The sequence below is a fragment of the Micropterus salmoides genome, unplaced genomic scaffold (assembly GCF_014851395.1).
Source record: "Micropterus salmoides isolate LMB-PRFRI ecotype aquatic unplaced genomic scaffold, ASM1485139v1 Ms_hic_scaffold_14, whole genome shotgun sequence".
NCBI lineage: Eukaryota > Metazoa > Chordata > Actinopteri > Centrarchiformes > Centrarchidae > Micropterus > Micropterus salmoides.
Genome location: NW_024040485.1, coordinates 33471752 through 33496158, shown reverse-complemented (window position 1 = coordinate 33496158; position 24407 = coordinate 33471752). Strand labels below are relative to the sequence as shown.

Sequence of the window (24407 nt, the reverse complement as noted above, 5' to 3'; positions counted from 1 at the left end):
TATATATATATATGTATATATATATGTATATGTATGTATGTATATATATATATATGTATATATATATATATATGTGTGTATATATGTATATATATATGTATATATATATATATGTGTATGTGTATATATATATATATATATATTTAACAAACAAAATGTAAGAGCTGCAGAGTTCAGGTGACTGAGAAACGCACAGGTGGGCTTCTGCATTTTTGTACAATTACAGATAAAAAGTGAGTTATTGTAGTTTCAGGGTCAAACATTATGAATGTTTTATTGTTGTCATGTTAATCAAGAGAAATGCTTGAGCTCTGGCTTCTCCCGCCTTAATTATACACATTTACAATATATTCTTTAAAAAGTGCACAACAACATACACACTAACAATAATAATACACAACAACACACAAAAATACAATAAAATGTGTAGTTTAAATATTGACAGTCTCAGCGGAAGTGTTGTACCGTGGCTTTTATTGTGAAGGCTGTAGCCGGATGTGCGCTTGCTTGCGCCGGTGAGTTTGACGTTAGCCTGTCCCTGTACGGCGGCTCGGAGGGTCAGTCCGCGCCGCTCCGCCGCTCCTGCTGACGATGGGAGACGTTCTCTGTGAAGAGCTCGAGGATTTAGTTCACTTCACGGTGCACGACCTGCCGGCACGAGGCTATGTCGTCATGGAGGAGATCCGACGTCAGGGGAAGCTCTGTGATGTCACGCTCAAGGTAACCGTGACGGGGCTCGCGGCTGGAGCTCGCGTGCTAGGCGGCTAACGGCAGCAGGAAGCTAGCTGAGGTTAGCCGGGATAACAACAGGGCTAACAGGCTAACGGCCGGTTCAGACAGGTTGCTGACGTCACACGCCGTCAGCATCAACAAGTTCATTAAAGCACACGCGGCTAACCTTTGACCTGCCGCACACCGGAAACACCTGAGACCTGCTGTCGCGCTGGACGCTGGTTGGCTGTCAGGTCGTCATGGTGATCAGAGAGGTGTCACTGTGTGTGTGTGTGTGTGTGTGTTAACATGTCAGAGTTACCTGTGTGGAAGTCTAGTGGATAAACGCTGCCGTGTATTTATAAAACCTGTCACTACATCCTCACATCCCCACAAGAACACGTGGTGGTGAGAACACTGTACAGGTGAGAACACTGTACTGGTGGTGAGAACACTGTACTGGTGGTGAGAACACTGTACTGGTGGTGAGAACACTGTACTGGTGGTGAGAACACTGTACTGGTGGTGAGAACACTGTACTGGTGGTGAGGACACTGTACAGGTGGTGAGAACACTGTACTGGTGAGAACACTGTACTGGTGAGAACACTGTACTGGTGGTGAGGACACTGTACATGTGGTGAAAACACTGTACAGGTGGTGAGAACACTGTACTGGTGGTGAGGACACTGTACAGGTGGTGAGGACACTGTACAGGTGGTGAGGACACTGTACTGGTGAGAACACTGTACAGGTGGTGAGAACACTGTACAGGTGGTGAGAACACTGTACTGGTGGTGAGAACACTGTACAGTTGGTGAAATCACTGCAGCTGGTGAGGACACTGTACAGGTGGTGAGGACACTGTACAGGTGGTGAGAACACTGTACAGGTGGTGAGGACACTGTACAGGTGGTGAGGACACTGTACATGTGAGGACACTGTACAGGTGGTGAGAACACTGTACTGGTGAGAACACTGTACATGTGGTGAGAACACTGTACAGGTGGTGAGGACACTGTACAGGTGGTGAGAACACTGTGGTGGTGAGAACACTGTACAGGTGGTGAGGACACTGTACAGTTGGTGAGGACACTGTACAGTTGGTGAAATCACTGCAGCTGGTGAGGACACTGTACAGTTGGTGAGGACACTGTACAGGTGGTGAGAACACTGTACATGTGGTGAGGACACTGTACAGGTGGTGAGAACACTGTACAGGTGGTGAGGACACTGTACATGTGGTGAGGACACTGTACAGGTGGTGAGGACACTGTACAGGTGGTGAAATCACTGTACAGGTGGTGAGGACACTGTACAGGTGGTGAGAACACTGTACAGGTGGTGAGGACACTGTACAGGTGGTGAGGACACTGTACAGGTGGTGAGAACACTGTACTGGTGAGAACACTGTACTGGTGAGAACACTGTACTGGTGGTGAGGACACTGTACATGTGGTGAAAACACTGTACAGGTGGTGAGAACACTGTACTGGTGGTGAGGACACTGTACTGGTGGTGAGGACACTGTACAGGTGGTGAGGACACTGTACAGGTGGTGAGGACACTGTACTGGTGAGAACACTGTACAGGTGGTGAGAACACTGTACAGGTGGTGAGAACACTGTACTGGTGGTGAGAACACTGTACAGTTGGTGAAATCACTGCAGCTGGTGAGGACACTGTACAGGTGGTGAGGACACTGTACAGGTGGTGAGAACACTGTACAGGTGGTGAGGACACTGTACAGGTGGTGAGGACACTGTACATGTGAGGACACTGTACAGGTGGTGAGAACACTGTACTGGTGAGAACACTGTACATGTGGTGAGAACACTGTACAGGTGGTGAGGACACTGTACAGGTGGTGAGAACACTGTGGTGGTGAGAACACTGTACAGGTGGTGAGGACACTGTACAGTTGGTGAGGACACTGTACAGTTGGTGAAATCACTGCAGCTGGTGAGGACACTGTACAGTTGGTGAGGACACTGTACAGGTGGTGAGAACACTGTACATGTGGTGAGGACACTGTACAGGTGGTGAGGACACTGTACAGGTGGTGAGAACACTGTACAGGTGGTGAGGACACTGTACATGTGGTGAGGACACTGTACAGGTGGTGAGGACACTGTACAGGTGGTGAAATCACTGTACAGGTGGTGAGGACACTGTACAGGTGGTGAGGACACTGTACAGGTGGTGAGGACACTGTACAGGTGGTGAGGACACTGTACAGGTGGTGAGAACACTGTACAGGTGGTGAGAACACTGTACTGGTGGTGAGAACACTGTACAGTTGGTGAAATCACTGCAGCTGGTGAGGACACTGTACAGGTGGTGAGGACACTGTACAGGTGGTGAGGACACTGTACAGGTGGTGAGGACACTGTACAGGTGGTGAGGACACTGTACTGGTGGTGAGGACACTGTACATGTGGTGAAAACACTGTACAGGTGGTGAGAACACTGTACTGGTGGTGAGGACACTGTACTGGTGGTGAGGACACTGTACAGGTGGTGAGGACACTGTACAGGTGGTGAGGACACTGTACAGGTGGTGAGAACACTGTACTGGTGGTGAGAACACTGTACAGTTGGTGAAATCACTGCAGCTGGTGAGGACACTGTACAGGTGGTGAGGACACTGTACAGGTGGTGAGGACACTGTACAGGTGAGGACACTGTACTGGTGAGAACACTGTACATGTGGTGAGAACACTGTACAGGTGGTGAGGACACTGTACAGGTGGTGAGAACACTGTGGTGGTGAGAACACTGTGGTGGTGAGAACACTGTACAGGTGGTGAGGACACTGTACAGGTGGTGAGGACACTGTACAGTTGGTGAAATCACTGCAGCTGGTGAGGACACTGTACAGGTGGTGAGAACACTGTACATGTGGTGAGGACACTGTACAGGTGGTGAGGACACTGTACAGGTGGTGAGAACACTGTACAGGTGGTGAGGACACTGTACATGTGGTGAGGACACTGTACAGGTGGTGAGGACACTGTACAGGTGGTGAGAACACTGTGGTGGTGAGAACACTGTACAGGTGGTGAGGACACTGTACAGTTGGTGAGGACACTGTACAGTTGGTGAAATCACTGCAGCTGGTGAGGACACTGTACAGGTGGTGAGAACACTGTACATGTGGTGAGGACACTGTACAGGTGGTGAGGACACTGTACAGGTGGTGAGAACACTGTACAGGTGGTGAGGACACTGTACATGTGGTGAGGACACTGTACAGGTGGTGAGGACACTGTACAGGTGGTGAGAACACTGTGGTGGTGAGAACACTGTACAGGTGGTGAGAACACTGTACAGGTGGTGAGAACACTGTACATGTGGTGAGGACACTGTACAGGTGGTGAGGACACTGTACAGGTGGTGAGAACACTGTACAGGTGGTGAGGACACTGTACATGTGGTGAGGACACTGTACAGGTGGTGAGGACACTGTACAGGTGGTGAGGACACTGTACAGGTGGTGAAATCACTGTACAGGTGGTGAGGACACTGTACATGTGGTGAGAACACTGTACATGTGGTGAGGACACTGCAGGTGGTGAGGACACTGTACAGGTGGTGAAATCACTGCAGCTGGTGAGGACCCTGTATACTGATATCTTCTTGTCCTCTGCAGGTTGGGGATCACAAGTTCAGCGCTCACCGGATCGTTCTGGCGGCCTCCATCCCGTACTTTCACGCCATGTTCACCAACGACATGGTGGAGTGTAAACAGGACGAGATCCTGATGCACGGCATGGACCCCAGGTAACCAGAGACCAGTACAGGTACCGGTACTTTACTCCCGGTGTGAACAGTCTGACCCAGTCCCTGTCTCCCCACAGCGCTCTGGAGGCCCTGATCAACTTTGCCTACAGCGGCCATGTTGCCATCGACCAGCAGAACGTTCAGGCTCTTCTGATTGGCTCGAGCTTCCTGCAGCTGCAGAACGTTAAAGATGCCTGCTGCTCCTTCCTGCAGGAGAGGTCAGGAGAGTCTGTCTCTGTCTCTAAATCTGAGTCTGTCTTTGAGTCTGTCTCTTAGTCTTTCTCTGAGTCCAAGTCTGTCTCTGTGTCTGAGTCTGTCTCTAAGTCTCTGTGTCCTCTGGTCTTCGGTGTCCAGGTTACATCCGAAGAACTGTCTGGGGGTGCGACAGTTTGCAGAGACCATGATGTGTACGACTCTGTACGACTCAGCCAGCAGCTTCCTCCACCAGCACTTTGTGGAGGTCTCTGTGTCCGAGGAGTTCCTGGGTCTGAGGACGGAGGAGGTGCTGGAGCTGGTGGGCTGTGACGAACTCAACATCAAGGCAGAGGAACAGGTGAGACGCCACACATGTGAGGTTAGTCGAATGTGTTGTACCTGTGCAGGTGTGTGAGGTGTGTTGAATATGTTGTACCTGTGCATGTGTGTGAGATACGTCGAATGTGTTGTACCTGTGTGAGGTTAGTCGAATGTGTTGTACCTGTGTGAGGTTAGTCGAATGTGTTGTACCTGTGTGAGGTTAGTCGAATGTGTTGTACCTGTGCATGTGTGTGAGATACGTCGAATGTGTTGTACCTGTGTGAGGTTAGTCGAATGTGTTGTACCTGTGCATGTGCGTGAGATACGTCGAATGTGTTGTACCTGTGCATGTGTGTGAGATACGTCGAATGTGTTGTACCTGTGTGAGGTTAGTCGAATGTGTTGTACCTGTGTGAGGTTAGTCGAATGTGTTGTACCTGTGCATGTGTGTGAGATACGTCGAATGTGTTGTACCTGTGTGAGGTTAGTCGAATGTGTTGTACCTGTGTGAGGTTTGTCGAATGTGTTGTACCTGTGCATGTGCGTGAGATACGTCGAATGTGTTGTACCTGTGTGAGGTTAGTCGAATGTGTTGTACCTGTGTGAGGTTAGTCGAATGTGTTGTACCTGTGCATGTGCGTGAGATACGTCAAATGTGTTGTACCTGTGCATGTGTGTGAGATACGTCGAATGTGTTGTACCTGTGTGAGGTTAGTCGAATGTGTTGTACCTGTGTGAGGTTAGTCGAATGTGTTGTACCTGTGTGAGGTTAGTCGAATGTGTTGTACCTGTGCATGTGTGTGAGATACGTCGAATGTGTTGTACCTGTGTGAGGTTAGTCAAATGTGTTGTACCTGTGCAGGTGTGTGAAGTGTGTCAAATGTGTTGTACCTGTGCAGGTGTGTGAGGTGTGTCGAATGTGTTGTACCTGTGCAGGTGTGTTGAATTTGTTTTACTTGTGAAGGTGTATGAGGCGGTGCTGGCCTGGGTTCATCATGACCGGGACCGGAGGGAGTCTCTGCTGCCGGAGCTGCTGTCAAAGATCAGACTTCCTCTGTGTCGACCTCAGTTCCTCTCAGACAGAGTCCAGCAGGACGACCTCGTACGCTGCTGCCATAGATGCAGGTGAGACAAAAAAGCCCACATTTGTCTCTTTGTACAATAGGGCTGAGACATTATACTCTCTCTCTGACTCTTTCTCTGACTCTTACTCTATATCTGACTCTGTCTCTGACTCTGGGTCTGTCTATGACTCTATCTCTATCTCTGACTCTGTATCTGACCCTGTCTCTGTCTCTATCTCTATCTCTGACTCTGTGTCTGACACTGTGTCGGTCTATGATTCTGTGTCTGTCTATGATTCTGTGTCTGACGCTGTGTCTGTCTCTGACTCTATCTCTGACTCTGTCTGACACTGTGTCTGTCTATGATTCTGTGTCTGTCTCTATCTCTGACTCTGTGTCTGACTCTTACTCTATATCTGACTCTGTCTCTGACTCTGGGTCTATCTATCACTATATCTCTGTCTCTGACACTGTCTGTCTCTATCTCTGACTCTTACTCTCTCTTACTCTATCTCTGACTCTATCTCTGTATTTGACTCTGACTCTGTCTCTGACTCTGTCTCTGACTCTCTCTGTCTCTCTCTGACTCTATCTCTGTCTCTGTATTTGACTCTGTCTCTGACTCTCCCTGACTCTTACTCTATCTCTGACTCTATCTCTGTATTTGACTCTTACTCTATCTCTGTCTTTATCTCTGTCTCTGACTCTTATCTCTGACTCTGTCTCTGACTCATCTCTGTCTCTGTATTTGACTCTCTCTCTGTTTTTGACTCTCTCTGTCTCTTACTCTGTCTCTGACTCTGTCTCTGTCTCTATCTCTGACTCTATCTCTGTCTCTGTATTTGACTCTGTCTCTGACTCTCTCTGACTCTGTCTCTATCTCTGACTCTATCTCTGTATTTGACTCTTACTCTATCTCTGTCTCTATCTCTGTATTTGACCCTGTCTCTGTCTCTGACTCTTATCTCTGACTCATCTGTCTCTGTCTTTGTATTTGACTCTCTCTTTATTTGACTCTGACTCTGACTCTATCTCTGACTTTATCTCTGTCTCTATCTCTGTATTTGACTCTATCTCTGTCTCTGACTCTATCTCTCTCTCTGACCCTATCTCTGTCCCTATCTCTGTCCCTATCTCTGTATTTGACTCTCTCTGTCTCTTACTCTCTCTCTGACTCTATCTCTGTCTCTATCTCTGTCTCTGACTCTTACTCTATCTCTGACTCTAACTCTATCTCTATCTCTGTCTCTATCTCTGTCTCTTACTCTCTCTCTGACTCTATCTCTGTCTCTATCTCTGTCTCTGTCTCTTACTCTATCTCTGTCTCTGTCTCTGTATTTGACTCTGTCTCAGACTCTGTCTGTCTCTGTCTCTATCTCTGTCTCTATCTCTGTCTCTGTCTCTTACTCTATCTCTGTCTCTGTCTCTGTATTTGACTCTGTCTCAGACTCTGTCTGTCTCTGACTTTATCTCTGTCTCTATCTCTGTATTTGACCCTGTCTCTGTCTCTGACTCTTATCTCTGACTCATCTGTCTCTGTCTTTGTATTTGACTCTCTCTTTATTTGACTCTGACTCTGACTCTATCTCTGACTTTATCTCTGACTCATCTGTCTCTGTCTCTGTATTTGACTCTATCTCTGTCTCTGACTCTATCTCTCTCTCTGACCCTATCTCTGTCCCTATCTCTGTATTTGACTCTCTCTGTCTCTTACTCTCTCTCTGACTCTATCTCTGTCTCTATCTCTGTCTCTGACTCTTACTCTATCTCTGACTCTAACTCTATCTCTATCTCTGTCTCTATCTCTGTCTCTATCTCTGAATTTGACTCTGTCTGTGTCTCTTACTCTATCTCTGTCTCTGTATTTGACTCTGTCTGACTCTATCTCTGACTCTGTCTCAGACTCTGTCTGTCTCTGTCTCTATCTCTGTCTCTATCTCTGACTCTGTCTGACTCTATCTCTGTCTCTGACTCCATCTCTGTCTCTTACTCTATCTCTGTCTCTTTATTTGACTCTGACTCTATCGCTTCCTGTCAGAGATCTGGTGGATGAAGCCAAAGACTTCCACCTGATGCCAGAGCGTCGTCCTCACCTGCCGGCCTTCAAGACCAGACAGAGGTGCTGCACGTCCATCACAGGACTCATCTACGCTGTGGGAGGACTCAACAGCTCAGGTACCCTGCCCACCTGTCTGTCCGAACACACCTGTGTGTCTGTAGAGCTGACAGGTAAGAGCTGACTGTGATTGGCTGAGAGTCCCATCAATCAAGGCGTGTCTAAATCAGGTTATTGTTCTGCCACGCTGTGATACAGGAGCCGCTCACCTGAACACTAATGACAGGGTTAGCTGTACAGACATGCTGCTGGTAGCTTGTGATGGCCGTTTCCTCTAAGGAAAGCTGGTTAATGTGATCATTGTTGTTCACCTGTTGTGATTATTGATCAGCCTGGACCAGGAGTGCAGCGCCAAGCAAGTACATGTTAGACAGTTTACTCTTGTTGAAATGCTTTAATGTTTAATATGTGTGCATGGTGTGGGCTCCTGGGGGTCAGTTAAATGATATAGAGCAGAAACAACAGGGGCCGCAGTGCTGCAGCAGAACGTCTACAGGAAGTCGGTCCCTCAGTGGTGATCACAGCTGTGAAGGTTTGTCATTCAGTTCAACACAGTCTGGTCACAGCAGCGCCTGGTGGAAGGTGGAGGAACTGCAGCTGCTGAGCAGGCTGCTGATTAGTTGGGGACGTCAGGGTTGTCACAGATCAGCTGATTGTCTTGGGTGGGTTTTTTTCAGGTGACTCCTTAAACGTGGTCGAAGTGTTCGATCCAATTGGGAACTTCTGGGAGCGCTGTCAGCCGATGAGGACGGCTCGCAGCAGAGTGGGCGTGGCCGTCGTTAACGGTCTGCTGTACGCCATTGGTGGATACGACGGCCAGTCGAGGCTCAGCACGGTGGAGGTTTACAACCCGGAGACGGACAGCTGGACACACGTGTCGAGCATGAACAGCCAGCGCAGGTCAATACCTGATCAGTCCTGAGCAGTACTGATCAATACACTGACCAATATCACTCAGCACACTGATCCTAAAACATGTTGTTGTCCTCAGCGCCATGGGAACGGTTGTGATTGACGGGCACATCTATGTGTGCGGCGGCTACGACGGAAAATCATCTCTGAACTCAGTGGAGTGTTACTCTCCAGAGACCGACAGGTGAGTCTCACCCGACAGCAGTTAACTTCATGCAGTACTGTATACCAGGTTGGCTGACTCCTGACTGTCAGAAGTCATTAGCCTGGGGGTTCCCTCCCTTTTTCCACCCTGCTCTGTAAACGTTTTGTTCGTGTGGTTTTAGTTTCAGCAGACTGTGTTTGAGACTTAGATGAAGATCAGATCAGATTTTATGACCAACGACCGGCTGATTCCAGATTTCACACACGTTTACCTGCGACTGTCTTCATATTTTGCTCAGCTGCAGGTCTGCGTTCCAATAATTCTGATACTGATGATAATCTGCTGCAGGTGGACGGTGGTGACGGAGATGAGTGCGAGCCGCAGTGCTGCCGGGGTGACCGTGTTTGACGGACGCATCTTTGTCTCTGGCGGCCATGACGGTTTACAGATCTTCAACACGGTCAGCTGATCAGCCCCAGCTGAGTCAGATAACTGTCCTGCCTGTTAACACAGCGTACTTACATATGTGTAGTCCTGAATGAAGTTCTTGAAGTGTTTTGTGTTGTTCTTCCCCTCCCGTCCTGCAGGTGGAGTACTACAACCACCACACTAACCGATGGCACCCGGCGGCAGCCATGATGAACAAGCGGTGCCGTCACGGGGCGGCGGCGCTCGGCAGTCACATGTACGTGGCGGGGGGTTACGACGGCTCGGGCTTCCTGAGCGGGGCGGAGGTGTTCAGCTCAGTGTCGGGTCAGTGGAGCCTCCTGGTGGCCATGAACACGCGGCGCAGCCGAGTGTCGCTGGTCTCCACGTCGGGGCGTCTGTACGCTGTGGGCGGCTACGACGGACAGTCCAACCTCAGCTCTGTGGAGAAGTACAACCCCGACACCAACCGCTGGACCTTCATGGCCCCCATGGTCTGCCACGAGGGGGGGGTCGGCGTCGGCTGCGTCCCGCTGCAGCCCGCCTAAACCATCTGATCAGAGGCTAAGGACTGACGTGTTACTGACGGCTGCAGGCGGGGAGCCGGCGCCCTCCGCTGGCGTTCACTGAGCTTTATCGCTGTTCGACGGCTGGGCTCAGACCTGCACACTGACGCCAGGTCTGCGGGATTATGGGTAAAAACTGTAGAGCTAGCTGCTAGCGTTGTGCTATTAGCGAGCGTGTGGACTGATTAATGTGATTGATTTTATACTTGATTGAAACGACCAACAGGAAGTGACTTCCTCTCCGAAACAAACAAAGCTGCTGACTTGAACCAGGACGGCCGCTCTGATGCGTTTCCTGCGGCCGAGGTCACAGCTGTGGTATTGATCGGCTGGGTGATGGACGGACAGGAAGCAGAGCTGCTGACGTATTTATAAGACCGCGGCAAATTAAAAACCCGAAGCAGCTCTGACTTGTGTGTAAAAATGGTAAAAAGTAAAAATGTTGTTGCTAATCTGATAGATGCTAACATGCTAACACCAACACATGGGCTGTTTAGGAGCCAGTAAGAGGACAGAAAAATTAAAGCTCCTCAGAGGTCGTAGTAAAGCCTGGAAGAGTTCACAGTCAGACTGTCCCATTAACAGCAGCTGAATTAGCTGTTAGCAGCAGCTCCCGTTAGCGGCAGATCCCGTTAGCGGCAGATCCCGTTAGCGGCAGCTCCCGTTAGCGGCAGATCCCGTTAGCGGCAGATCCCGTTAGCGGCAGCTCCCGTTAGCGGCAGATCCCGTTAGCGGCAGCTCCCGTTAGCGGCAGATCCCGTTAGCGGCAGATCCCGTTAGCGGCAGATCCCGTTAGCAGTTAGCATGGATGTACAGACAGCTCTCACTGTGATACTGAAGAAAATTAAAACATGGAGCTTCTCAGGAGGTTCTGCAACGTCTCTCTCTGGTTTCTGAGTTTGTTTTGGACCCTCAGAGGTCCTGAAGTCATTGAACTTGTGTCCGGTTCTGACTGTGAGAACGAGTTTTGACAGAAATCCACCTCCTGTAGTATCTGCTCCTTCTTCAGCTCTCCAGCGCCCCCCTTTGTCTTCTGTCTGAGTCCTGCTGAATGCCCCCCTAACCTGTTGGGCCTTATATCTGAACAGTAGTACCCATGTCTATCCTGCGGGGGGCGCTAGAGGACAGCTGAGGGGTTCCTGCTGTGAGAACCTGAACAGGAGATGTTCCCACAGCGTTTAATACACTTGTGATCGTTTCCTAATGGCCTAATAATGATTGATGAGGCGTCAGACAGCCAATCAGCTGCTGGAGAGATTCACCTCAATAATTCTGATCATAATCATGATGTTTATCAATAAACAACCTCCTGTGAATCTATTAAAACGTATTGAACCATAATGAATAATGACTGTTGTGGAAACCGGGTGCGTCATTGTTAGCGTTATGGAGACTTCCAGAGCTTTCAGCTGTGGTCTTCCTCAGCAGATTGATCTTCCTCAGTTGTCATGGAGACAGTTCAGTTGTTGTCACGTGACCTGATTTTGGGATATGGAGGTCCGTCTGGCGGATGAAGACCAGGGTCCAGAGTAAATCTGAGCGCAGCTGTTAATAGTTTATTGACGCACCTCACCGAGCTCCACCAGCCAGGACTTTATTTGTATTGATTAATTTATGACTGACTTTGAGGTTTGTGGATCATTAAAGAGGTGCTGTTTCCTGACCGGACGTCTGCTCTTTATTCTTCATCATCGTGATTCATACTTCCTGCCTGATGTGTGTGGTACACAGGTCCTGTACTTGGGTAAAAGTACAGATACCCTTTCTAAATAACACTCCACTAAAAGTCTGCAATTTAAATTTCTACTTGAGTCAAAAGTACCTGCTTTTAAAAATACTGAAGTAAAAACTACTATTAGTGTGGTTGTGTTTGTCAGACATGACCAACAGAATTAATCATGTTGTTATAAACAGGTTTCAGTATTAATTCAGTAATCAGAGCCTTTACTATAGTAAAAGTACTAATACCACAATGTAAAAATACTGTGTTACAAGTCCTGTATTGAAGTTGTTACTAAAGTAAAAGTATGTGAGTATATTTAGGAAAATGTGCTGAAAGTATTAAACGTTAAAGTACTTCATGTGACTGTTGTACTATTATATATTAGATTATTATTCTTCCTCATCATTAATGCTGCTGTCGTTGAGCTGAAGCTCATTTGAACTATAACTCATAATTCTCGATCAATAAGCTTGTTGAAAATTGTTTTCTCCACTGATTCTGAAAGTAGTGAGAAACACAGTGACCCAGAACCCAAAGCTCAACATTATTCACTGATCAATAAAAATATTTAAAAGGAACCAAAAAACCATCAGATGTTTTTACATGAAAAATGTTTTAAACCATCAGTCTAATGATCCTGTCAGCTGTACAAACTATTGGAGTTTAATTTATAACTAAACATCAGATTTTATAAACTCTTCATGTGTAAAAAAGTAACTGAAGCTGTCACATAAATGTAGAGAAGTCGGCATGAAAAAAGTAAAGTTCAAGTACCCCAAGTTTGTACTTAAATACAGTACCTGAGTAAATGTACTGTCTTGAACCAAACTGTGTGTAAAAAACAGGGTGTTCTGCAGCAGTGACAGAGACACGGAGCCGTTTCACCTGTAAACTCCTTTATTATCTCAAACAGAAACAATCATCATCCTCAAAGTTCACCTGCAAAATATCAGAAAAAGTGTTTCATCGATCACCTGCTGTGATGTCATCACTTCAGAGTGAAACGGGTAACACACCCGTTCAGCCCCGACAGAGCGCTTCTTTAAACGTGCTACACAGGCGCTCTGCGGTGTTTACATACACGTTGCTGCTGATTGGGTATCACCTGTGACACACCCACCACACGAGAGGAAACGTACCTCACAGCCAGTTTAACGCCGTCCCCCTGACATCCTCTGAAACACCCGAGTCAGCGTGTCCTCATGCTGTTTGTTAGGTGCGTTGTTTTTATTTATTTCATGAAGAGGTCAAAAGTATTGAACACTAGTTTAACGGTGCATTCAGGGACCCCTGTCACCTCAGTCATCAAGTGGTCATGTGACCACATAATAACTCCCAGGTGGTGTTGCAGGTAACTCCATCCCCTGAAGTGGACCGCTGAAAAGGCACGAAGGCACCAAGATGTCATATTGTATGTTACCATGTTTTCTGTCCTAAGAGTCGTAAACGCTCTGAAGGATCTGACCAATCAAACATGGCCGCCTCCCGTCATGGCGTCAACTCACAGTGTGAGGCTGCTGACGTGAAGGCAACACAAGCACCTTGTATCTCTACGCCACATCATGTGTGACGTGAACGCAGAATAATACTGTATATTATTGATAAATCCAGTTGCATTGTGGGAAATGTGTTCAGTGTTCTTTCACACGTGTCACGCAGACAGAAGACGGGTCCAGGGTTCAGGCGTGTTGTTGTGGAGAGGAGACGCTTGGACCCGGGATGATGACGCACATCATGACGTGTCGCTCTCACGGTCGTGTCTGTTGTGACGGTAACACTAACTTGACACTCACCACCTTGGACTTTAGAGATTCAGGAAACTAAACTGAGACCCGAAGCGTTTTAATTCTTACAGAAGCACTCAACTCAAGTCCAAACGAAGTAATCCAGAACCCCAGAACCCTCTACAGTCTGGACCTGAGCACCAGTTCAGGCCGGGTCTAGGTGTTCTGGGATCAGGTTTACCTGAGGACTCACTGATAGAGCAGAAACCCTTTCAGATCACATGACCTCAGATCTTCACTCTGATTCGCTGCCTCCTGTTGATCACTGTTCACTCTGGACTTCCTGCTGCAGGTTCTCAGCATCATTCACACCTGCACACGTCACCAGCTAGAAAATCCTCCAGCAGAGACCAGTTCAACCTCACAGAGTCCACGTTTGTCTGAATAAACACAAACATCCACAAAGTCTCTGCTGGACTTGAGTCTGCTCCTCAGATCCTCCACTGGGGTCACTGTCCTGGAGGTCCTGGAGTGTCGGTCCTGGAGTCTGGAGGAACAGAAGCACTGGCAGCTCCCTCAGGCTCTGAATGCAGACCTGAACACCTAGACAGGTAATTATGAAAGTGTGTTATGATATTTTCATGTGACATGAAAGAGAACATTCAGAGATCAGCTGACCGACCATATCTGCCTTTATCTCCTAATGTTCCTAACTTGCTGTTTGAGAGTTCACCGGGAACTCAAACAGCAAGTGTGGTCCAGATGATGTCAGGGGGTCACTGTGGTCATGTCAGGGGGTCACTGCGGTCATGTCAGGGGGTCACTGCGGTCCTGATGATGTCAGGGGGTCACTGTGGTCATGTCAGGGGGTCACTGTGGTCCTGATGATGTCAGGGGGTCACTGCGGTCCTGATGATGTCAGGGGGTCACTGTGGTCCTGATGATGTCAGGGGGTCACTGTGGTCATGTCAGGGGGTCACTGCGGTCCTGATGATGTCAGGGGGTCACTGCGGTCCTGATGATGTCAGGAGGTCACTGTGGTCATGTCAGGGGGTCACTGCGGTCCTGATGATGTCAGGGGGTCACTGTGGTCATGTCAGGGGGTCACTGTGGTCCTGATGATGTCAGGGGGTCACTGTGGTCATGTCAGGGGGTCACTGCGGTCCTGATGATGTCAGGGGGTCACTGTGGTCCTGATGATGTCAGGGGGTCACTGTGGTCATGTCAGGGGGTCACTGCGGTCCTGATGATGTCAGGAGGTCACTGCGGTCCTGATGATGTCAGGAGGTCACTGCGGTCATGTCAGGGGGTCACTGTGGTCCTGATGATGTCAGGGGGTCACTGCGGTCCTGATGATGTCAGGGGGTCACTGTGGTCCTGATGATGTCAGGAGGTCACTGTGGTCCTGATGATGTCAGGGGGTCACTGCGGTCCTGATGATGTCAGGAGGTCACTGCGGTCATGTCAGGGGGTCACTGTGGTCCTGATGATGTCAGGGGGTCACTGTGGTCCTGATGATGTCAGGAGGTCACTGTGGTCCTGATGATGTCAGGGGGTCACTGTGGTCCTGATGATGTCAGGAGGTCACTGTGGTCCTGATGATGTCAGGGGGTCGCTGTGGTCCTGATGATGTCAGGGGGTCGCTATGGTCCTGATGATGTCAGGGGGTCGCTGTGGTCCTGATGATGTCAGGGGGTCACTGTGGTCATGTCAGGGGGTCACTGTGGTCCTGATGATGTCAGGGGGTCACTGTGGTCATGTCAGGGGGTTGCTGTGGTCCTGATGATGTCAGGGGGTCACTGTGGTCATGTCAGGGGGTCGCTGTGGTCCTGATGATGTCAGGGGGTCACTGTGGTCATGTCAGGGGGTCACTGTGGTCCTGATGATGTCAGGGGGTCACTGTGGTCCTGATGATGTCAGGGGGTCACTGCGGTCCTGATGATGTCAGGGGGTCACTGTGGTCATGTCAGGAAGTCACTGTGGTCCTGATGATGTCAGGGGGTCGCTGTGGTCCTGATGATGTCAGGGGGTCACTGTGGTCACGTTCTAGCCCCATAGTCTGGCCTAGTTGTGGTGCAGTGACTCACGGCATCTCAGCGGGCTGGAAGCGGCTCTCCTCTCCATCCAGGATGCCGTGGTACATGCCGATTTCCTGCTCCAGACGCTGCTTGTTGCTCAGCAGCGTGTCGTAGTCGCGGCGCTGCTGTTCGATCTCGCTGCGCACATCGGCCAGCTCCGCCTCCAGCTTGGCCACCACCGAGCCCAGGTTCTGCAGCTCCATGTCGTGCCAGTGTCGGGCATCACCCAGGGAGTTCTCCAGACCTCGTTTCTGCAGGACGACAACAGACACGAGATGATGTGTTTCTGGGCTAAGCTATGAATCAATTGGGTTATTGATCACTGTGTGAGTCTCACCAGCGCTCTGATAGACTCTGTCTCGGCCTGCAGACTCTGGATCTTGCAGCCGGTGTCGTTACACTCTGCCTTCAGCGCCTCCACCTGCTGCTCCTCAGGACTCAGTCTGCTGCTCACACACTGCGACTCCTGCAGCGAGACACACGCCATCAGAAACACCTTAAAGAACAGTCCAACATGTGAGGTCGCCTGTGCAGGTGACTCATCCTCACCTTACACTCCAGGTAGCTGTCGGTCTCGGCTCGGTTTCTCTCCGTCATCTTCTCCCAGTGGCTCCTGATGTAGGCCAGGATCTGGTCCAGACTGGTTTCTATGGGAGCGTCTGGTTCGTCCACCTCACGTCCTGCCATCTGATTGTAGAGGCCTCGCACATCCTGTGAGGACAGACAGGAAGTAGACGAGTCACATGACCTGATCAGTTTACTGCCCGTGAGATATAAAAGCTAAATATAAAGTTAAAAATCCTGAAAGAATTAATTCATAATTATAACCAATCATTTATTAATTCAAAATCCTTAAAAATCCATCCATAATATTTTATAAAAACAACAATTTATAATAATGTTGTTCCCAAATTATGATTTAACCATTTATCATTAAACAGAATTTCAAGTTAAGGTTTTATTTAAAATTAAATCTAGGGGAGCGTTGGAAGAATCAGCAGGATATAGCTACTGAACTCCCCCAGGGGGTATGTGTCTTGTTATTTGAGGTTAAATGGTGTGTTTTTTGAACAGAGTTTGGTTGGACCTGCTCATGGTTGTGCTCCAGGTTGCGCAGCTCAGCTCTCATGTTCTCCATCTGGTCCTCGAGCTCGGCTTTTGTCAGGTTGGCGTCGTCGATCACTTTGTACAGAGAGCTTATCTCCTCCTCCACTGCCTTCCTAAATGGCTGCTCGTTCTCGTACCTGCAGAATGAACATATCAAAGTGTCACTGTGTCTGATCACCTGAAATCATGCTGTGGCATCACAGCGTTAATGATTATCTGACAAATGCACTGCAAACTGTGATCTGACTTTGATTGATTGATTTCAGTATGTGTGTGGCCTCTGACCTGTCCTTGAAGTCCTCAGCGTTGGCCTGAACGTTCTCTGTCTGCAGCATCAACCGAGCGTTATCCAGGATGGCTTCACTGACCTGCAGAAAAGACAGGAAATCAGAGCCCTGAGAGCAGCTGCAGCCAGCAGGGGGCGGCACACTCACACACACACACACACACACACACACACACACACACACACACACAGAGTTATTGTTTTCCAGCTGTTGCTGCTAGTACAGTTATAGATTAGTATATTTATAAGTTAGTCTAATTATCGATCAGTATAGGCATAGGTTAGTATAGTTATGGATTAATATAGTTACATATTAGTATGGATACAGATTAGTATAGTTGTGGATTAATAGTGTTACAGGTTAGTATAGTTACAGGTTAGTATAGTTATGGGTTAGTATAGTTACAAATAAGTAGAGTTAAAGGTTAGTATAGGTACAGGTTAGTATAGGTACAGATTAGTATAGTTATGGGTTAGTATAGTTACAAATAAGTAGAGTTAAAGGTTAGTATAGTTACAGGTTAGTATAGGTACAGATTAGTATAGTTATGGGTTAGTATAGTTACAAATAAGTAGAGTTAAAGGTTAGTATAGGTACAGATTAGTATAGTTATGGGTTAGTATAGTTACAAATAAGTAGAGTTAAAGGTTAGTATAGTTACAGGTTAGTATAGGTACAGATTAGTATAGTTATGGGTTAGTATAGTTACAAATAAGTAGAGTTAAAGGTTAGTATAGTTACAGATTAGTATAGTTACAGGTTAGTATAGTTACCAATAAGTAGAGTTAAAGGTTAGTATAGTTACAGATTAGTATAGTTATGGGTTAGTATAGTTACAGATTAGTATAGTTATGGGTTAGTATAGTTACAAATAATTAGAGTTAAAGGTTAGTATAGTTACAGATTAGTATAGTTACAAATAAGTAGAGTTAAAGGTTAGTATAGTTACAGATTAGTATAGTTACAGGTTAGTATAGGTACAGATTAGTATAGTTATGGGTTAGTATAGTTACAAATAAGTAGAGTTAAAGGTTAGTATAGGTACAGATTAATATAGTTACAGGTTAGTATAGTTACCAATAAGTAGAGTTAAAGGTTAGTATAGTTACAGATTAGTATAGTTATGGGTTAGTATAGTTACAGATTAGTATAGTTATGGGTTAGTATAGTTACAAATAAGTAGAGTTAAAGGTTAGTATAGTTACAGATTAGTATAGTTACGGGTTAGTATAGGTACAGATTAGTATAGTTACGGGTTAGTATAGGTACAGATTAGTATAGTTATGGGTTAGTATAGTTACAGATCAGTATAGTTACAGGTTAGTATAGTTACAGGTTAGTATAGTTATGGGTTAGTAAAGTTACAGATTAGTATAGTTATGGGTTAGTATAGTTACAGATCAGTATAGTTACAGGTTAGTATAGTTACAGATTAGTATAGTTACAGGTTAGTATAGTTACAGATTAGTATAGTTATGGATTAGTATAGTTACAAATAAGTAGAGTTAAGGTTAGTATAGTTACAAATAAGTAGAGTTAAAGGTTAGTATAGTTACAGATTAGTATAGTTACAGGTTAGTATAGGTAAAGTTTAGTATAGTTATGGTTTAGTATAGTTACAAATAAGTAGAGTTAAAGGTTAGTATAGGTACAGATTAGTATAGTTACAGGTTAGTATAGTTACAAATAAGTAGAGTTAAAGGTTAGTAGAGTTACAGATTAGTATAGTTATGGGTTAGTATAGTTACAAATAAGTAGAGTTAAAGGTTAGTATAGTTACAGATTAGTATAGTTATGGGTTAGTATAGTTACAAATAAGTAGAGTTAAAGGTTAGTATAGTTACAGATTAGTATAGTTATGGGTTAGTATAGTTACAGATTAGTATAGTTATGGGTTAGTATAGTTACAAATAAGTAGAGTTAAAGGTTAGTATAGTTACAGATTAGTATAGTTATGGGTTAGTATAGTTACAAATAAGTAGAGTTAAAGGTTAGTATAGTTACAGATTAGTATAGTTATGGGTTAGTATAGTTACAAATAAGTAGAGTTAAAGGTTAGTATAGTTACAGATTAGTATAGTTACAGGTTAGTATAGTTATGGATTAGTATAGTTATAGATTAGTAGAGTTACAGGTTAGTATAGTTATGGGTTATTATAGTTACAGATTAGTAGAGTTACAGATTAGTAGAGTTATAGATTAGTATAGTTATGGATTAGTATAGGTACAGATTAGTACGGTTACGTATCAGTGTAGTTACAGGTTAGTATAGTTACAGATTAGTATAGTTACAGATTAGTATAGTTATGGGTTAGTATAGTTATGGGTTAGTAGAGTTACAAATTAGTATAGTTATAGATTAGTAGAGTTACAGATTAGTAGAGTTACAGATTAGTAGAGTTATAGATTAGTAGAGTTATAGATTAGTATAGGTACAGATTAGTACGGTTACGTATCAGTGTAGTTACAGATTAGTATAGTTACAGATTAGTATAGTTACAGATTAGTATAGTTACAGATTAGTATAGTTATGGGTTAGTATAGGTACAGATTAGTACGGTTACGTATCAGTGTAGTTACAGGTTAGTATAGTTACAGATTAGTATAGTTACAGATTAGTATAGTTATGGGTTAGTATAGTTATGGGTTAGTAGAGTTACAGATTAGTATTGTTATAGGTTAGTAGAGTTACAGATTAGTAGAGTTACAGATTAGTATAGTTATGGATTAGTATAGGTACAGATTAGTACGGTTACGTATCAGTGTAGTTACAGGTTAGTATAGTTACAGGTTAGTATAGGTACAGATTAGTATAGTTATGGGTTAGTATAGTTACAGATTAGTATAGTTATAGATTAGTATAGTTACAGATTAGTAGAGTTACAGGTTAGTATAGTTACAGATTAGTAGAGTTACAGATTAGTAGAGTTACAGGTTAGTATAGTTATGGGTTAGTATAGTTACAGATTAGTAGAGTTACAGATTAGTATAGTTATAGATTAGTATAGTTACAGGTTAGTATAGGTACAGATTAGTACGGTTACGTATCAGTGTAGTTACAGGTTAGTATAGTTACAGATTAGTATAGTTATAGAATAGTAGAGTTACAGATTAGTAGAGTTATAGATTAGTAGAGTTATAGATTAGTAGAGTTAAAGATTAGTATAGTTATGGGTTAGTATAGTTACAGGTTAGTATAGGTACAGATTAGTATAGTTATGGGTTAGTAGAGTTAAAGGTTAGTATAGTTACAGATTAGTATAGTTACAGGTTAGTATAGGTACAGATTAGTATAGTTATGGGTTAGTATAGTTACAAATAAGTAGAGTTACTGATTAGTATAGTTATAGATTAGTAGAGTTATAGATTAGTAGAGTTATAGATTAGTAGGGTTACAGGTTAGTATAGTTATGGGTTATTATAGTTACAGATTAGTAGAATTACAGATTAGTATAGTTATAGATTAGTATAGTTATAGATTAGTAGAGTTATAGATTAGTAGAGTTACAGGTTAGTATAGTTATGGGTTAGTATAGTTACAGATTAGTAGAGTTACAGATTAGTATAGTTATAGATTAGTAGAGTTATAGATTAGTAGAGTTACAGGTTAGTATAGTTATGGGTTAGTATAGTTACAGATTAGTAGAGTTACAGATTAGTATAGTTATAGATTAGTAGAGTTATAGATTAGTAGAGTTACAGGTTAGTATAGTTATGGGTTAGTATAGTTACAGATTAGTAGAGTTACAGATTAGTATAGTTATAGATTAGTAGAGTTATAGATTAGTAGAGTTACAGGTTAGTATAGTTATGGGTTAGTATAGTTACAGATTAAAGGCCACCACAGTTTTCAGTTATGTTGCTGATCAGACCAGGCTGAACCTCTGCTGGGACTGACGCGAGGTCATCATTAGTTTTGTACTAACAAAACTAACAGGGGAAACACTGAAATTCCAAACAAGTTTTAGTCTTTCTGCACCCGATAACAACTTGATTGATTACTTTGTATGCAGAAGATTAAATATTGCATTATTCGGATCTTTAAGGATCAAGAATCTAACAAGCTGCATACAGATTTATTTTTGATGGTACACTTTACTTTAACACTGATGTACTTTTACCTAAGTGAAGCATCGGATTACATGTTCCACCAGTACTGTAAATTGGTTATTGATCATTGATTAAGTGCTTAATATTTAGTGTTCTAGAGAAACTTAAGGACCTGGAGGAAAATAGTAACGTAGTTCAAATGATTTATTCTTTAGCTCAGGTTCTGTGCACTTCAGCTGATTCTGGGGAAGAAAAACAACCACATCTTAAAAATAGTGGGACCTGTTGGGGAGACGAGACCACATGGTGGTTCTGGTAGTTTGTTTGTGGGAAACAAAGCAGACAAACAGTGAGAGTAGATCACACAGAACTGTGTTGATGTAACATCATTTGGCAACCATGGTTACACAAATGTGTGTCACCACATGCGTCTGGGGATTTCCCCCAATGTGTCACAGTGAAAGCCGTTAAAACAGGTGCGTGTTTTCACAGTTCCTCTTTAGAAAGTGAGCCCCAGAGACCACACAGACTGTCAGAGTACAGAAGGATCCAGCTCACAGACAGGAAACTGGTTTCACTGCGTCAACACAGAGGCATGCAGGTTTTAGATATGGGACGTGCAAGAGTTGCTGTGGACACGGGGGACACCTGAGACATGTTGTTCTGCAGGGAGAGGCTGTGGACACGGGGGACACCTGAGACATGTTGTTCTGCAGGGGGAGGCTGTGGACACGGGGGACACCTGAGACATATTGTACTGCAGGGGGAGGCTGTGAGATGTCTTCCCTCTCCCCCCACCTGTCCTCACCTGTCTGTAGATGTTCTCCTTCTCTCTCCACCTGTTCTCACCTGTCTGTAGACGTCCTCCCAGTCTCTCCTGAGGGGCCCCCAGGCTCCAGCACTGGATGCTTTGCGGTCCAGACAGAGTCGGATCTGTTCCTCCAGCTGTTGGTTCAGCTGTTCCAGCGCTCTTACTTTGTCTCTGTACTCCATCAGGCAGCTGTTCAGTCCGGCCGCCGCCGCACCGTGACCTGCCGTCCGCTCCCCGGCCCGGGGCAGCACCGGCGCCGCGCTGCTCCTCATCCCCTGCAGAAACACACTGCTGATACCCAGAGCCCGCCGGGACACCCTTGTCCCCAGGCAGGAGGTCCCACCCATTGGGGGGGCGGAGCCCACAAAGACGCCACGGGGGGCACTGGTGCCGGCCGAGCTGATGCGCCCGCAGGAAGCGGTGGCTGGGCGATCTGAGGACGGCTGTCCCAGGAAAGATGAGCGACGTCGGGGAAGAGGCATGGCGCTCAGCAGCTCAGAGTGTCAAACCGCTCAGAGCGGCGAGCCGCCGGGATTTATGGGAGCACGGGGTTCTGGAAACATGGAGGTGTTTGTGTTGCAGCGAGGACGAAGCCTTTGTTCTCATGGAAACACAGAGTCTGATTACAGCTGCATCAGCAGGGAGGGGGGTGCAGGAAGAGTCCTGAAACACAGAGAAGTCACACACACTTCACACACAATACACACTATACACACACACACATTATACACACACAGGTCATCTGACACACACACACTACCAACAGATGCATTTCTGAAACACACACACGTTTGTCTTTCTATACTTGTGAGGACCTGACCCTGAGTCTGACCTGGACTCTGAGCTGCAGCAGATCCTCATGAGAAAGTTTTCCTCAGTTCTCAGGAACGACTCACCGGTGATTCACTGAATCAGGTCGCACCGTTAAAGAAACGTCTCAGCAACTAAAGACTACTAGCATTCGCCTCCACAATGACGTCATTACTGAACAGCATTTAAGTTTCAGGTCAGAGAGTCGAGATAAAGAATAAAAAAAATCACACAACCACACACACAAGTGCAGCAGTTGGTGAAAATCTTGGGTGCAGTTCCAGTGACATAGCAGTAGGGAAGTTACAGTTACACAATAAAAACACTGTACGATGGACAAACATTGAAGACTGCACAATAAAAAGAGACACTGTCCTGTCACCCCAAACCACTCTCGTTCCCAAGTCTTCAGGTACGGATGCATGGTCATAACCCGTTGATGTCAGTTTGTAATACACTATGAAAGCCTGTAGCGTTGTTTTTGGATGCTAAAGGTACGTTTAAGATATTTCAAGGAAAAATAAGAGTAAGGAGATGGTTGGGGTGGACAGTGGGCCAACCAAGTTGTTTTGTTGCCTAAATATAACCAAGTGGTTTTCATGCCTAAGCCTGACCAAGTAGTTTTCATGCCTAAACCTAACCAAGTAGTTTTGTTGCCTAAACCTGACCAAGTAGTTTTGTTGCCTAAACCCGGCCAAGTGGTTTTCATGCCTAAACCCGGCCAAGTGGTTTTCATGCCTAAACCTGACCAAGTAGTTTTGTTGCCTAAACCTGACCAAGTAGTTTTGTTGCCTAAACCCGGCCAAGTGGTTTTCATGCCTAAACCTGACCAAGTGGTTTTGGTGCCTAAACCTAACCAACTAGTTTTGTTGCCTAAATCTAACCAAGTGGTTTTCATGCCCAAACTTGACCAAGTGGTTTTCATGCCTAAATCTAACCAACTAGTTTTGTTGCCTAAATCTGACCAAGTGGGTTTCATGCCTAAACCTGACCAAGTAGTTTTGTTGCCTAATTCTAACCAAGTAGTTTTGTTGCCTAAACCCGACTATGTAGTTTTGTTGCCTAAACCTGACCAAGTAGTTTTGTTGCCTAAACCTGACCAAGTGGTTTTCATGCCTAAATCTGACCAACTACTGTTGTTGCCTAAATCTAACCAAGTGGTTATGTTGCAAAAATCTAACCAAGTAGTTTTGTTGCCTAAATCTAACCAAGTGGTTTTGTTGCCTAATTCTAACCAAGTAGTTTTGTTGCCTAAACCCGACTATGTAGTTTTGTTGCCTAAACCTGACCAAGTAGTTTTGTTGCCTAAACCTGACCACGTGGTTTTCATGCCTAACTCTAACCAACTAGTTTTGTTGCCTAAACCTGACAAAGTGGTTTTCATGCCTAAACCCGACCAAGTGGTTTTCATGCCTAAATCTAATCAATTGGTTTTCATGCCTAAACCTGACCAAGTGGTTATGTTGCCTAAATCTAACCAAGTAGTTTTGTTGCCTAAACCTGACCAAGTGGTTTTCATGCCTAAACCTGACCAAGTGGTTATGTTGCATAAATCTAACCAAGTAGTTTTGTTGCCTAA

General features: G+C 45.5%; 2 protein-coding genes across 2 annotated transcripts; one reads left to right on the top strand and one right to left on the bottom strand.

The window, feature by feature from the left end:
• Positions 1–530: 530 nt before the first annotated feature.
• On the top strand, positions 531–11906 carry klhl18 (kelch-like family member 18). The gene is made up of 10 exons (XM_038719129.1): positions 531–720; positions 4363–4493; positions 4571–4711; positions 4848–5046; positions 5974–6134; positions 8112–8248; positions 8867–9089; positions 9181–9285; positions 9595–9706; positions 9834–11906. Exons 1-10 carry the CDS (start codon positions 592–594, stop codon positions 10218–10220), a joined length of 1725 nt encoding a protein of 574 aa, XP_038575057.1. The 5' UTR covers positions 531–591; the 3' UTR covers positions 10221–11906.
• A 950-nt stretch (positions 11907–12856) lies between these two features.
• bfsp2 (beaded filament structural protein 2, phakinin) lies at positions 12857–22977 on the bottom strand. Its single transcript, XM_038719128.1, has 7 exons — positions 22057–22977; positions 17156–17238; positions 16851–17007; positions 16313–16474; positions 16101–16229; positions 15773–16014; positions 12857–14288 (listed from the first exon to the last, which is right to left on the bottom strand). Exons 1-7 carry the CDS (start codon positions 22498–22500, stop codon positions 14195–14197), a joined length of 1311 nt encoding a protein of 436 aa, XP_038575056.1. The 5' UTR covers positions 22501–22977; the 3' UTR covers positions 12857–14194.
• Positions 22978–24407: the final 1430 nt, after the last annotated feature.

Coding starts and splice junctions, on each gene's coding strand:
- klhl18 (XM_038719129.1), top strand. CDS start 592: ATGGGAGACGTTCTCTGTGAAGAGCTCGAGGATTTAGTTCACTTCACG. Junction 6,135..8,111: donor CGCTGCTGCCATAGATGCAG/GTGAGACAAAAA, acceptor GCTTCCTGTCAG/AGATCTGGTGGATGAAGCCA. Junction 9,707..9,833: donor GTTTACAGATCTTCAACACG/GTCAGCTGATCA, acceptor CCCGTCCTGCAG/GTGGAGTACTACAACCACCA.
- bfsp2 (XM_038719128.1), bottom strand. CDS start 22,500: ATGCCTCTTCCCCGACGTCGCTCATCTTTCCTGGGACAGCCGTCCTCA. Junction 17,008..17,155: donor GCTGAGGACTTCAAGGACAG/GTCAGAGGCCAC, acceptor TTCATTCTGCAG/GTACGAGAACGAGCAGCCAT. Junction 16,230..16,312: donor ACAGCTACCTGGAGTGTAAG/GTGAGGATGAGT, acceptor GTCTCGCTGCAG/GAGTCGCAGTGTGTGAGCAG.